Source organism: Alligator sinensis, unplaced genomic scaffold (assembly GCF_000455745.1).
Source record: "Alligator sinensis unplaced genomic scaffold, ASM45574v1 scaffold351_1, whole genome shotgun sequence".
NCBI classification, from domain to species: Eukaryota; Metazoa; Chordata; order Crocodylia; family Alligatoridae; genus Alligator; species Alligator sinensis.
This window is the reverse complement of record NW_005842790.1, coordinates 318,042-333,515: the sequence shown is the minus strand read 5'-3', so window position 1 is coordinate 333,515 and position 15,474 is coordinate 318,042. Positions and strand designations below refer to the sequence as shown.

General features: G+C 39.9%; 1 protein-coding gene across 2 annotated transcripts in view; it reads left to right on the top strand.

Moving 5' to 3' along the window:
• Window positions 1–6: 6 nt before the first annotated feature.
• NAB1 (NGFI-A binding protein 1) overlaps window positions 7–15,474 on the top strand; it is a 32,044-nt gene continuing 16,576 nt past the window's right edge. The window contains exons 1-5 of one of the 2 annotated variants that reach the window (XM_014525353.2): window positions 7–1,526; window positions 1,860–2,008; window positions 4,482–5,315; window positions 11,699–11,832; window positions 13,239–13,290. In XM_014525353.2, the coding sequence (XP_014380839.1) occupies window positions 4,497–5,315; window positions 11,699–11,832; window positions 13,239–13,290 (1,005 nt within the window). In that variant the 5' untranslated portion in view covers window positions 7–1,526; window positions 1,860–2,008; window positions 4,482–4,496. Of the gene's footprint in view, window positions 1,527–1,859; window positions 2,009–2,051; window positions 5,316–11,698; window positions 11,833–13,238; window positions 13,291–15,474 lie in introns of those variants that run through there. The other variant, XM_025191136.1, reaches the window with a different exon arrangement.

The following is a 15,474-nucleotide window of genomic DNA, read 5'->3' as shown; positions in this document are numbered from 1 at the left end:
TCCCAACACGTTACCTAGCTTTGCTTCCTACAGGCTGTTCTTCACCTCTTCCCCACCGGAGCAGAGACTTGTTTTAAGGTCATCTGACACTTGTGATGCAAATGATCAGGAAGGGAGACTTGGAAATGAGTCAGGAGGGTCAGTGCAAGGGTAGTCCAGCCAGGAGTCTTTCTCAAATTGTAAGGTGGGAAGATGCTTGCAGTTGAAAGTACCTCAAAGTGCTATGTAATTCCGTCCTGAGGGAGCAGTCTTTTCTGGCTATCTTCTGGTAGTTTGTCAGGAGATTACCAACCTGCCTGATGCAAACCCAGGGCCATTACTGCAGGTGGGAAGGCCTGAGCCTTTGTAAGGAGTGTGTGGAGGTGCAGGGCGCACATGGCCCCAGTGTCTGATCAAGAACCTGACTCTTCCGTTAATAGAGCAGAAATAAGGGTATTGGATAGTCGTGTACGAATCCCCTCCTCCTTGCCCTTCTATTTATACAGCCTTTTGTCATGTTTCCCTCAGCAGTGCTGCATGGTTATTATGAAGCTGAAGCAGCAACACTAAAGCAGTGATACTTGACATCTCCTGTTGGTAAACTGCTTCATTTTCCCCAGAAAGGCAGGCAGCAGTGCTGTGAGTAGCCTGGGATGGATGTACTGGTACTTTTTGGTGCTGCTGCCAGTCTTCCTTGGCATAGGCAGGAGTAGGCATCAGCTAGATGTCTACCTGGGTTCCCACGAGGGGTGCGCTCATTCAGAGTTTGCTTAGGTATTGGCAACAGTAGAGCTGCATTAGCACATCAGTGAAGTCTAGATCGTATATTTCTATGGGACATTTCATTGTGTCACCTTAGACATGGCCAGACTCTGGTCCTCTGGACAGAACTGCCTTCCTCATAGTTGCCCTTCCTTTGACTTTTGCTCTTCAAGCTCTGTTTCTTTCCTTTGTGCTCCTGATAAAGACCAGTCGGATGCCTCCCTGCCTTCCTGGCCTTCAAGTTCATGAGCTGAATAGAGCTAGGGAGGCAAGCTGCAAGCATTAGAAAACGAAAGTAGCTGACCATTTGAGTAAGGTCACTTAAATACGTTTAATTTTAAAAATCCAGAAGTGGTCCCATGTTGGAGATACTGTCAGAATAGGTGGGATTGAAATAGAGGAGTGCAAATTAACGTGAGGAGAAAAAAGAGGTTAAAACTTCCAATAGGAGCATTTAAAAACGTCTCTGTAAAAGTTAGTAAATACCTTATTTAAATGTGTAGAAAACTTTCTCCTCTCAAATTACTTTAATTTGGAGACTGGATTCAGGCTTTAAAATACAAAACAGTAATTTCGGTAATGCTTTAAATGCCTCAACATGGTCTGAACCGTGGGGTCACCAGTGGTACCTCCATAGCATATATTAATCTAGATTTGTCCGTTGTGAGCAGATTTGTTGGTTAGGAACCTCCAGGTAAAGATTGCCAATGGACTAGCTACTCTTTCAGCCTGTCATCTTTCAGCCTGTCATCTGGAAAAAGCAGCTCCACGCTTTGCCTTGGGAGGTGAGAGGCCATCTCCTCCTCCTTTTCAGGACCCTACTGAGTTCTCTAGACAAAGGCTGTTTATGTGAATTTTGTGTCAGGATGGAGGAATTGAATCATATTCGTATTCATTGTGTGAATTCACTTGTTAAAATATTATGGTGAGGGTGGAAAAAATATAACGTGTAGAAGAGAGATCTCCAACTCTTCCAATATGTAATCTCAGTTTATTGCCAGTGTTTTTCTTTAATTTTACTATTTAATATATTGGGATCCTGTTAATGGGACTTCACGTATTGCTGAATTACAGTATGTAGCTTTTAATAGAATGTCTCAAATACATTTCCTTTCAAGGATCCTGCTGCAATAAGTTAACCTACTTTGCTGTAATATTTAGCGTTCATAAGGACTTCCAATTTTATACTGCATTCCGGAGTGCATAATTTATTTGGTTGTGATCTATCCAGCTATGGTACTTAAACTGCCCACTCAAAACTGAACAGGTATAACACCATCTATTTTAAATACCAGTCAAGAAATATCATTCGGTCTTGTGTAAATCTTTTTTTCCCCTGAAGATATATGTTCACATACAACCTGTTACTACTGTGTTTTGTGCAATTTTTATGTCTGTCTTAATTTCAGTTTCATTAGTAGCCTTTAATCAAATCAAAGCTTTACTCGCTGGGCATCTGAAAGTTAAACTTTTCTTACAAAAGTTCTGTGTTAATTTTGTTAGTTCTTGTACATTTTGGAGAGGGGGACATTAAGGGCTCTTAAAAGCAAAAGGGCATGTAAATGTAAAAATACTTTCTACTACCATTTTTTTTCCCTAGCATTTCACCCTTTTGTCCCAAGTACACACTTCTGCAGGGTGGATAAAAATCAAGAATTTTAAAAAAATTGCATTTTTAAGAATTTAAATAGGATTTTTTAAAGTTAATTGTATTTTTTTTTTGTCAAGATGCTTTTTAAAAAATAAGTCTATATAAAGATAGTTTTAATTTAAAATATGTTCAAGCTCAAAGATATCGTTGTGGAATAGGAATTAACTTCTAATTGGATACTACTTGAGACGTATATTAGATGCTATTTGAGACAATATATTTGTGTAACCTTTTTAGAAAAGTTTTATAAATGGGTCACAACAAGCCATGGACTATATTAGGGGCCCAATTGTATGGGGCTCCTAGAGGCTCCTCTATAGATTAATAAAGATTAAAGAAAACCACTCTACCCAATGGGACTCAGTGCTCAGGCTAGAAGATCCCAGTAAGCATCTCTCTGATGCTTAATTTCAGTTCTCAGTCTGTGGATTTGTCTCTCCAGATATAACATCCTTGTTAACAGCATTATATGGTGATGAGAGATAACAGACCTGACTACCTACCCATCAGCCCTCTTGCGATTTTGTATAGACAGTCAAGCCCTTGCCTTTTTCTAAAAGTGCAAAGTTTCAAGAAGTTAAATGAATAAGGGATATCAAACAACAAGAATGAACTTTTTGTAGAAAAGTGTTTAAATTGAGGCTTCCTGACCAGGTTGTGATTTAAATTATAATTTAAATCCACCCTCCACTTCTGTGTATCTTTTTATGGTAATACTTGTGAAAGTTATGCTGATAACTAGTAATATGTATAGCTCTGCATATTTTGTAAATGTTGACTATAAGCAACTAATCTCCTAATTTTAACATGCTGTGCAGTGGTAGAGCAGGAAAGATATTAGGTGTCCAGTTCTAGATTTTAATCCTAGTGCTTTCATAACAGCCAATAAATTTTGCAGTTCAAACTTTTCTTGATCAGTGATTCAGCCTATATGACAGTACCCTAAACTCCCCATTGTTTCTGTAAAACCCATGCTGGAGTTAATGTTAGCATACATGGTTTTTTAACTAAAACTTTTCAGGGTATTCTGAGTTACTTAGTAACATTCACAGGATGCATGGGTAATAAGGGATATTTTTCCATAATTCAAAAAAGTACAAATATTTTTTCTCAAGATACAGAAATAGAGCACTTAGTCTCCTTGAGGAGAGACAGCTGTAGTGTGCACTGCATGAGGCTGCCTTCTGGGACCATTCAGACTGTAACTCACCTTTCCCTGAGTATGGTTTCATGTCACATTGAGTGAACACCAATGGTGTATCTAGGCTTCCTGGTATCTACGAGGCAGCCAAGTTCAAGATATTGATTGTAAGCTCTGAAACTGTCACTCCTGAAGGACTTTGCTAACCCAGAAACTTTCTCTCGGTAATGCTGCCTTGATTGAAATCAGCAAAGGCATGAAGTTAATTGTGTATATATGCACATAAACACTTTGTAGAAGCAACTATGAAAAGTACTGTCAACAAATGGCAGGTATCTATGAGGATCTGTTGAGAGAGTGCTCTCTCAGCATGTTCAGCCAGAATCTAGATTTGTTAACTTTGAGGCCTGCTGTAAAGCCCATCTTCTTTGCCCTCTCACCCATTCACCTGAGTATTTTTGGGAAGGAAGTGAGTCAAGGAGGAGTAGTCAGAATTAGCAGTTTCTTTTATTAGAGTTGTGGTTATGTTGTTATCAGGCAGATAGATCCTTGGTTATATTGTGAATTGAAGCAGGCAGAAAGAGCTGTCCTAAGCAGCAGGTCAGTGTACCCTTTTGATATTCTTAGGTGAAATTGAAAGTAAGCTGCGTTCTCCTTGAATCATCTCCTGTCACAGCTTTGCTGAAACTTCAGTAAGGGGTAGATTGAAATTCATTCATAAATGTTTTAGCCATTGACTCATCTCAGAAAATGAAAGCTGCTTACCAAATAGCATGCTGAATGGTCAAAAGGGAAAACATAATACCTTTTCTCCTAGCCATGATCTTTTGTACACTGAGGAGAAATACTCTTCTCTTTCACAACATTGAGTCTAGGAAGAAAGTCTCTGAACTTCAGCATTTACTCTGGTAACTGATGTTCATTTTCTCCTTGTTTTACTTTTCATAGGTTCTGTTACCTGTGATGGCGTCTGCTTTACCCAGAACCCTTGGGGAATTGCAACTGTATCGAATATTACAAAAGGCAAATCTTTTATTCTACTTTGATGCCTTCATTCAGCAGGGTGGTGATGATGTCCAGCAACTCTGTGAAGCTGGCGAAGAGGAGTTTTTGGAGATAATGGCTCTTGTAGGCATGGCAAGCAAGCCTCTTCATGTTCGAAGACTGCAGAAGGCTTTGAGGGACTGGGTGACAAACCCAGGCCTTTTCAATCAACCTCTCACATCCTTACCAGTCAGTAGCATTCCGATATATAAGTTACCAGAAGGGTCTCCTGCTTGGTTGGGAATATCCTGCAGTAGTTATGAAAGGAGTAGTAATACCAGGGAGCCCCACTTGAAGATTCCAAAATGTGCTGCCACTACATGCGTGCAAAGTGTGGGTGCAGGCAAATCTGACGGTGTGGGAAACTTAACACTGCAGAGTGGCAGTGAACCGAGACTATGGCAGGGACACCACACTACAGAGAGTGAACACAGTCTTTCCCCAGCTGACCTTGGCTCTCCAGCTTCACCAAAGGAAAACTCTGAGACCCTGGATGCTGCAGCTGCCCTGTCAGTTGCTGAATGCGTAGAACGTATGGTTCCCTCCCTGCCCAAAAGTGACTTGAATGAAGTAAAGGAGTTACTGAAAACAAATAAGAAGCTTGCGAAGATGATTGGTCATATCTTTGAGATGAGTGACGAGGATCCTCACAAAGAGGAGGAGATCAGGAAATACAGTGCAATATATGGCAGATTTGACTCGAAGAGAAAGGATGGCAAACATCTCACCCTCCACGAGGTAAAAAAAAAACCCCAAGCTGCAGTGAGCTTGCCCCACTACTATACTCCCTGTAGTTTTCCTATGGGCACAAGTTTTGCTTCACATTGTATATGTAATGCTTGTTTGCGTCTCATCAGCACTGCCTCAGACATGTGGTTCATAAAGATCTGGGGTGATACAGGGGTAACCTTTCCTGCTCTTGTCCACATTGGCATCTGTGATTTAAAATACATATTACTAGAGTGCTAAATTGCTGACTTTGGTGTCTGTAAAACAAGCAACAAAAGAAACAAATACAGCAACACTTAAATAGCAATTCAGTACCGTACAAAGCTCCAGACTTGGGCTTCTAAACACTGGGAACGCCTCCAGACAGGTCCTGCCTTTCTGTCTCTCTCTTGAGAGTAAGTGGGTCTCTTCTAATGATATTTGAAGCTTCAGGTGATGATGTTACCCAATTTGATTAATATAACTTGGCAGTCTTCCCTTGCTCTACACCTCATGTCACAGCAGATGGAAGGCGGAGAAAATACTGCAGATTAAGGGCCCCCAGCACTCGGTTATTATGTGACTTGGGATCAAGATGGGCTTTACTACCTTTGTGTTTCACTGAGCTTAGTGCTCTGGGTGATTGCCCAATCTGTAGCCTGCATGCCCTGATGCTATCTGCAGGGGAAAGGCAGACTCTGTTGGGACAGAGTATCTTTGACCTGAAGGCTTCTCATTTTGACATTGCAGAGTAACAGTATCACTTATGTCCCTTTCTTTAAAAGTACACATATGCACGTACACTACTTTCATTCTGTGCTCCTTTTCTGAAGCTAATACTGCGTAGGTTGTAATGCAATAGGTGTGTCTGTGCTGGGAATAGCTTTTTTCAGTGTTGCAGTAGGGCACTTGAGTAGAATAAACATTAATTTAGAGCAGTGCCAGATAGTATTGTTGTGAATGCTGCATCAGCACTTCCACAGTTAACAGAGATTGCAAAATTTCATTCTGATTTGAAAGTTGGTATATGAGGCTGAGCTTCCAAAATGAAGGCTGTATTCACGCTACAGGAATGGCAAACAAAGTACCAGTTTTATACTTGTTTTCACTTTTATAACTTAAAATGACATTTCTAAAAAGTGGTGTCGGTGTGTTATGTGTAATGTAAACTTACAGGTACTTTTGAAAAAAGACAAAGTTAAAATTAGTATTTATTTTAAGGAGTCAACAATTTATGACCAGTAGTAATCTCCCTCCATGATCTCTTTTGTCTTTACTGCAGACTAATTATGTTTTCAGTTGAACTTGCGGGCATTTAGACACATCAGTACTAGATAGATTTAGTTGTGTGATTCCAGTTACATACAGTATTTGGAAAAGGTACAGCTCAGTGTTAGGAGTTTATCCAGTGCATAAGTTGAGATCCTGGCATATTCCCATGTACCTGTAGCAGGACAAGTGCTGTCCCAGCTGCATGAGGGATGGATGACGGATTTGAAGCGACTCCTCTAGAGATGTGCAAATCCTGGGCTGTAGGATCAAACTCTGTGGGACATCTGTGCACGTTGCTGCACAGCAGGAATTTAGAAGAAGGGTGAATTCTTTGTAACCTCTCTCTCTGCATAGAATGGAGACTCACAGGGCTTGCAGAATCTACCCAAGCCGTCTGTCTGCAATGGCAGCTGCAATGACATTCTGAAGCCAAGAGAGAAAATTCCTCTCAGAGTTCCCCGACGTCAAGTTGAATTACTTGGGTCCAGTGCCGGGAAGAGGATTTGCTATATACTGAAATGTAGGTAGTCCTTTGACTGAATTGCAGCAGCTCCTTCAGAGCCCTGAATGATTTGGCTGCATCCTAGAACGACACACTAAACTACATGATGAAGGACTAGGGGAGAGCTAGGACTTGTTTCTTCCTGTTGGCATGTTTTAACGTTGTAGAAGGAGCCATTGTTGTCAGCTGTAAACGTATATTAAAAATGAATGGGAACATGGTTTGATCCTAGCACATTTTAGGAAATGTTGCATGGGTATTACTTTAGAAGGATATAGGATCAGGCGATACATGGGGAAAATTTAATTTAATTTTAAATTATTAAATTAAATTAAATTAAATTAATTAAATAAATTTAATTTATTAAATTCAGTGGGAGCTACACGCATATAAATGAGAAAATAAATTGCTTGCAGTTGCCTTTCATTGGTTGTTCAGAAAAGCCAAATTTTGCATGTAAAACCTTGTTTCTCCAATGGTCTCCCCCTCCTTGCCTTTATTTAATACAAAATGTATGCAAATTATATGTGATCAGTAATAAATGGGCCTGTTTTTTAAACACTGAATGAGCTGAGCCAAAATCTGTCTTGTAAAGCCAACTATTTTCATGGAAAAGGTAGAGCAGAGATGCACCTTGTAGACTAACTGAATAAGTACATCTGTACTCTGCTTAACTTCAGACTAACATGGTTAAACTTTCTCTCTCTTATGGGACTTTAGTTGAAATGTTCTCTAAATGTTTCACTGTGGAGAGGAAGGGAGCCTTAACCCTTCGGAAAATACGAGTTTTTGCTCATCCTGACAATGATTTATGAGAGTTTTAACCACTGCAGTGTTGTCCATAGATTCCTACACTTTGTTGTGCTTTCACGCAGCTCACGGTTTTCCTTACCAGCTGGTAATGAAATTTATTCAGCTGTTCACCATCATGAACACCCCTCACTGTCCCAGTTGTCATACATATCTTAATGTGAAAATTGTGAATCTTTCAGGGCAAAGGGCCAAACCTGTATTAATTTAATGCAACTCTGACCAAGTCTTAATAGCTAAATAGCCTTGATTAAGACTTCCCAATAAATAACCTACCAAGTGCACTGAAGTAGCCTGAATTCTAAAGGAGCTGAGCAGCCCTTGGAAGCCAATGGGAACTTTGGATGCTTAGGAATCTTCCAAAGCATGCCATTGGTTTTGGGGGTTTTGTGTTTGTTTGGTTTTTTTACCTACAATTATTCATTCATTCATTAGATTTATATGCCATCCTTCCCCAAAATGGCTTAGGATGGCTTACGGTAAAAGACAAAATAACTTATAAAAGCAGATAAAACTTTAAATAATAGTGGGAGAAGAGAGAGACCAGTGAAAATTAGAAGCTTTTGGAACAAGGAAGTTTTCACTTTAATGACAGTGTACTGCCTTTGACCCCCATCCCTGTGTCTCGTACCATGAGACTGAGGCACAATGGGTTGGGTTGAAGAAAGATTGCATTTCATCTCTGTCCTTGAACTTAGTGCCTCTTCTGTGCTTGAGTCAAATTTGGTTTATATACATATTTTGGTGCTTGCATGACTGCCTAAAAAACTCAAGAAAATCCTGTTTAAAACACAGAGTGAGAAATAGGAATAGGGTAAGTAAGTAATAAATGAATCTGATTTTTATACTGTTTCTTTGCTTTTGTTGACAGGGTGTAGCTTGGCGAGAGACTTTGTATTTAGTTGTGGGTGTGGTGGGGGAATCATCAACTCTCTTCCCTCCCACCCCAAATTGGGTGGATTTGAGTTTTCCCTGCTGTGTGAAACCCCATTGTTATAGGTAGGTGAGGGAGCCTTGTTTGAGCTGCATTTCACTTTAATTTCCCACTTGTTTCTTGTGGTTCGGTACCTGAAAAGGGAGAAGGCCATCGTGTCTTTTTATTTAGTAAGGTTGGATTTGTAGTGATTGTAGGGAATCTGACATAAGAGCACAAAACAGAAAAAAAAAATGGCTTTCTTATGCATTATGACAAAGAGTACTTGCCAGTAGTGAATTAATTTTTTAAAAGTATTATTCCAACCTTTTGAAACCTTATCCTGTTATAGAATAACTTGGAATGTTATTTAAGCATCAGCTGCATATTATTCATGATATACAAGAACTGTGTGAAGACTGATCCTTAAAGAATATTGAAACTATTATAAGTTGCATTAATTGCTTGGATATCCGTTAATTATGAAAATGTCATTGCTACTTACATTGCTACTTAAAAAAAACCTGGAGATTTTTGGTCTACTGAGCTTTTCATTATTTTAATTCAATATATGGTATTAAGGCAGTTGTAACCATGTTTCAAAATGGTTCTAGTACTTCTGTTATTGTTAGTCTTATTTCAGTGACAGTTGATCATGAATGACAGTTGCTTGTGAGACCAACAAGACCTAGTTGTCTCAACAGTACCCCTTGGGTAACTCAGCTCTACTACCATTTATAGTGCTAAAACTTTTGTATCCTATTATACTAAACTGAATTGAAGGTAGTAGTTAAGTGATGGTGCCAAAAACCTCCAGATCAAGTCTGTAAACTTCTGTTTGTTCATGACGCTTTGTATAAGAGGTTTCATTCTAGGACTATTTTTTGCAGAAGGCTTGCTTACAAGGGGGATGGGTTTCTATAACCTTTGGAGGTAAAACCATTGCAGTTATAAACATAACCATGCCATAGTGAAGTAAAGAAAGCTATGCAGAATTTTTGCCAGTAATTCATTGTCAATATAGACCTACTGTCCTGCTCCTAAACTCCATTTCTCTGCTGATGCAAAGAGTTTTGGGTTGTGTGCCAGTGTGTGATTTCCCTGCCTGTGGTTGGCCCTGTTCAGTGACCTGGTGTTTCCTTGCCCCAAGATCGTGATTCTCAACCTTGTTAAACTCAGGACACCTCTCTTTAGACTTGAGGCACCCTGCAGAAAGTGCCAGCTCTTTATTTTTCTGCAGCCAAAAACAAGTAAAAATTATAGAGCATTTTTTCTGTTGCAAAGACCTCAGAAAGACCATAACAGGTCAGAATGTTTTTGACACTGCAAATTCCTATTTGAAATCTCTGGGCATTTATAGATGTGCTCTGGGAGGTGGGGGGGGAGGTGCTTTAATTAGCAAGCCACACTACTTAAAAGTGCCCAAGCATCATGTGTTCAGCATCTCCGCTCTGAAAAATGGCAGCGGGGCACTTTGAACTAAAGTTTGTTCGATGAGCTTTAGTTCAAAGTGCCCCGCTGCCATTTTTCAGCGCAGGGATGCTGACACACGTGACACTGGAGGCTGCTGGAGTGCATTAATTTTTGTGCTTTAGCAGACTTGATTAATCAAGTGTGCTTCACACTGGATTTACAGCATGTTGGAGCTGCCTCGCTGCATGTCTGTAGGAGCCCTTTGGGTTTATCTTGAGAGTCATGTTTGCACACCTGACAGTACTAACATTGCATGGCACCCCACAGCACACCTGAAAGGATCTTAGCTGTGGCACCATAGTTGAGAACCATCACTTCCCTAAGAGCTTGGACCGCACAAACAGGTGTGGATGGAAAATGGCAGTACTAGATCCCTAATAAATGTGCTGACAGTGTTTTGAAAAATATACTTGTTTATAGGTAACAAGCCTGAGGAAGATGTAAAATACCAAGATGGAGGATGCCACCAGTGAATGTAGGGCTGGTGCCTTGGTGAGAAGTTCAGTCTCTTGAAAACTGAGCTGCTTGAAAAGGGAAGCATTTTGAGACCTCTAAGAGGTGTTGGTTCTGGTGTCTTCTGGGAGGATAGATATGTTATAACAGCCTTTTGCTGGAGTGCCTGATATTGGTGCCATTCACTCTCTGAAACATAGATTGAAATGCTTTCTCCTGTCATGGCTGCTGTGAGATGAAAGAGAATCTACAGCTTCTCCAGCAGCTGGGTTTTGATTTCTCTCTGTCCATGTGTAACTTCAGTGTGTGTTCTGATGTTGATCATGGGCTTTTCAGTCAGCAATAGCATGAAACAGGTATTTAGAATAAATGCAGTGTTTCCTGTAGGATTCTAATTGCCAGTAGTAAAGCTGACAAGCCTTATTAATTCCATGTTGTAAAGATACATTAGCAGCAACAGAGGCACTGGGTCGCAGTCCTAGCAGGCTTAGGGTAATGTTGCTGGGCCTGGTTACATTTGAAGAATATCTTCACAACCCTAAAGGTGGGAAATGTAGCCTTTACTCACTCAGGAAAGCTTTTCTACCCACCACTGTCGGTGGGTTTTCAAGCCCTGTGTATACTTTTACACACTTGCATTTATAAAAATAATATCCTCTGTCAAACATGTTTGAAAGCTAAATTATTCAAATATTAAGAGCAGCATGTTTGTGTTGGTATCAAATTAATATTAGCATTTGGTACAAGTAGCTTATATGAAGACATCTTATAATTAAAGTATAAGTTATACTGTTCTTGCATCTTTTTGTATCCCTTTTCATAACCGTGGCAAGTAACTGGGAAGACAAGCACACACAGGCTCAGCATACAGTTATAAGTAAATGACTTGTCATTGAAATCCATTATCATTTCTGAAGAGTGGATGCTTTTATAAGGGTCAGCAGTTGGCAGTTTGAAAAATCATGAATCCTATTTGTGTTTTACTTTCAGCTAACAGTTAATGAAGCAGCCGCTCAGCTGTGTGTAAAAGATAATGCATTGTTGACCAGGAGAGATGAACTCTTTGCGCTAGCTCGACAGATCTCTCGAGAAGTTACATACAAGTATACTTACAGGACGACCAAGTAAGCTTTTAATTAACTCGGAGGGAGCTTCATGTGTAGTGAACGAGCTTAGTGGGGTGGGGGTGTGTGTGTGTGTTTGTTTGTTTGTTTTGTTTTTTGCTTTGGAAGCATTAAAAATCTCTCAGTCTTTTGTGGCTAGCAGAACAATTGCATAAGGCGGGGAGGGAGCAGATAGATGCATAAAATAGATATTTTTAGTAACACTATATGAATCATGGAACTTTCCTAATGCTATTATCAATTGTATTATGTAGGCTTTCTAACCTTTTCATTTGCCCTTTATTTTTCCAGATTCAGGAATGGTATATCCCCTTTCAGTATACCATCTCTGAGACTCAAGCTTCTTAAATATTTGTTGAAATTTGTAATTCAGATGTAATATAATGAGCACAGTGGCTAAGGCCTAAACACAGTTGCTTGAATCCTGTTAATCCAATCTGTATACAAAAGGCAGAAGCAGTGATAGGTGGTTTTACTGGCATGGTTAAAAAATGTGGGACCAGATCTAAATTGATGATCTGTCTTGATTTGATTTGGAAAGAAACTACAATAAAGGAAGCATGATGGATTTTTATATCAGATTATCTATATTATAGTATTAAGAGATTTCTTAAAATAGGGTTATAAATATAATTGATATTTCTGGTAGTTTTTTATAGTAATATTTTGAGTGTATCCTTGATATATAACATTTTCCATATTTTTGTAAATATATTGTCATGTTTCAGAATTCTGCCCCCAACAATTTGTATCCCCCAGCCCCCCACCCCATTTCAGCTGCTTTTTCCTCCCATACCATAGATGTGCTAAGGCTTTCCCTCATGTTGCATAGCTGAGGCCAACAGCATACCATTATGTTCTTTCTCAAACTTTGTTTTGAGGTGAAATTCATCTCTGTTCAAAAGAACAGCATATAGGAGGAGTTTTGCCCATGGGATTAATTGCACCTTAATTTAGTTTAATGTCAGGTGCTTTTAGTATGTTTCTTGTCTCACTGTATGATCTTGTCTGTATTTGCTCTCATCCCGTTACCTTCCTTCTCCCTAGTTAAAAGCCTCTCTGCTCAACAGCAGATCAGCCCAAATGGAACACCTTAGCACTTTATTACAGCATCTTAACTGACCAAACTTCCTTGCCCATAGTTGAGTTCCATCTGCTTACCCTTCAACACATCCAGTCCTTCAAAGGTGGTTAGATGAGTACTCCTAATATATTCATCAGGACTAATTGCATGATTGAGATGTAGGGTTTGGCCCTATATTAGTCTACTAAAATGAATCCTTACTGTAGCTTTGCTGAAGTCATGAGAGTTGTAGCAGGGATGACATTGAGTTGCTTTCTTTTCATTTTATGACAGGATTGTCCAAGTAGACTTGTGGTTTTGACTTTTTTTTTTTTCCTTCTAGATCTAAATGTGGAGAAAGAGATGAGCTTTCACCAAAGAGAATTAAGCTAGAGGTATGGCATTATGACCCTGCATGGTGAACTTACATGCAAAAATTGATTTGCCTTTTTAGTTCAACAATATTTTACAGGTAGGGTTTAGAGAACGTGAGACACAGATATGCTGCTTCCTTGCAGTATTTTTTTTTTTTATAGAAATATGTATTTTGCTTGTGATAACATAGATCTCAAGATATCCGTGAGATTTCTTTTTGTAGTCCCTATATCCTCTGCCAAGAAATGGGGAGACAAAATCTACCTGGCTAATGAAGCAGAATGTATGCAAGGAGTTCCTCATGGAGACTTTCTTCCACTGAGGTCTTTTATTTTGATTTGCACCCTCATCTCTCACTGGCTCAGGGAAATACCTGAGAGGGCTTAGACGTAATTCTTTATCTTTTAAATTAAGTATGATTGTCACAAATGCAAACAATATACAAATACATGATGTAGGATAAGCATATACTAAGGTAGGATAGGCAGACAGAACTTAGATGGGGGGGAGGTTATACCATTAAAAAATATATATATATATAAAATGAGGTGCATTAGGCTCTAGTTTTATGTAGGTTATAAAACATGGGTCAGAATGCTGATCTATGAACCAACTTAGCAGATTCTCTCCTAGTATATGCTTTCCTTTATTGGAGGGGAGCAGAGCAGGGTGGAGTGACACTTCCTATTGTAGGACACAAGAGAATATCCCTTCACTAATTTATTATCTCATCTGATTCAGACTCTGTTGCATTGAAGTCTGTGGGACTTCAGTGAGATTTGGATCAAGCACAAAATGCAGAACTCCCCATTGATTTAATTGAATAGGCAGGAATTGATGGTCAGGTATTGGTCATGTAGGCCTGTTATGTAAATCACTAAAACTGTTATGTATCTGAATGTGTCAATGTGTATGGTGATAGTACTTTTCAATGTGTATGTTGATAGTTGTATATGTTGATAATACTTTTCATAATCCCTTCTGCAAAGTGTTTATATACATATATGTATATAAGATGAACATGGCTCGGCAGTGTGGGGAGGCGGCTAGGAAGGCCAACTGTACCTTGTCGTGCATCCACAGATGCATTTCAAGCAGGACCAAGGAGGTGATCCTCCCCCTCTATGCGGCACTAGTCAGGCCGCAGCTGGAGTACTGCGTCCAGTTCTGGGAGCCGCACTTTAAGAGGGATGTGGACAGCATCGAGAGGGTCCAGAGGAGGGCCACTTGCATGATCAAGGGACAGCAGGGCAGGTCCTATGAGGAAAGGTTACGGGACCTGAACCTGTTCAGCCTCCAGAAGAGAAGGCTGAGGGGGGATCTTGTGGCCTGCTATAAACTAGTCAGGGGGGATCAACAGGCACTGGGGGAGTCCCTGTTCCCCCGAGCGCTGCCAGGAGTGACCAGGAATAACGGTCACAAGCTGGCGGAGGGAAGGTTTAAGTTGGACATCAGGAGGCGCTACTTCACGGTCAGGGCGGCTAGGGGCTGGAACCAGCTTCCAAGTGAGGTGGTGCAGGCTCCCACCCTGGGGGTTTTTAAGAGGAGGTTAGATGACCATCTTGCTGGGGTCATTTGACCCCCAGTACTCTTTCCTGCCATGGCAGGGGGTCGGATTAGATGATCTGCCCAGGTCGCTTCCGACCCTAGAAACTATGAAACTATATATACACAACTAACATACACCTGCACATGTGACTTAAATAAAAGTTGTGTTGCGAAGTTCTAATTTAAAAGTGGAAAAATTATGAACGGATACACCGTGTGTGTGTGTGTGTATTAGTGCCTTTTTCTTATGCTGCTGGTGTTGGAAAGGTAATTAAGGCCATTTTTTAAAAGTTGATTACACCGATATATATACATGTATCCAATGTGGTTGACTGGTCGTCATTTCATATACTTTTTTTTAACTGGTTATCCTCTTTGCTACCATTTGGGTGTCTGCTATTGCTATGATTTTCTGTAGATACCAGCTACTAAAATAAATAGTACAGTATTTTAAGTACGTATTAAAATACCATGTAATAAGGAAATAGGGGCTATAGTGTTTACCATATAACTATAATACAGCCTTGCAATATCTTGGAAGGGAACATTTTTCATATTTAATTCCTTCAGTGATGATTATTTAGCATATGTAAACTCTCCTGTTGCGTAGTAGCATAAGGCTTCACATTTTAGTTACCCATGCAAAGGTAGCTCCC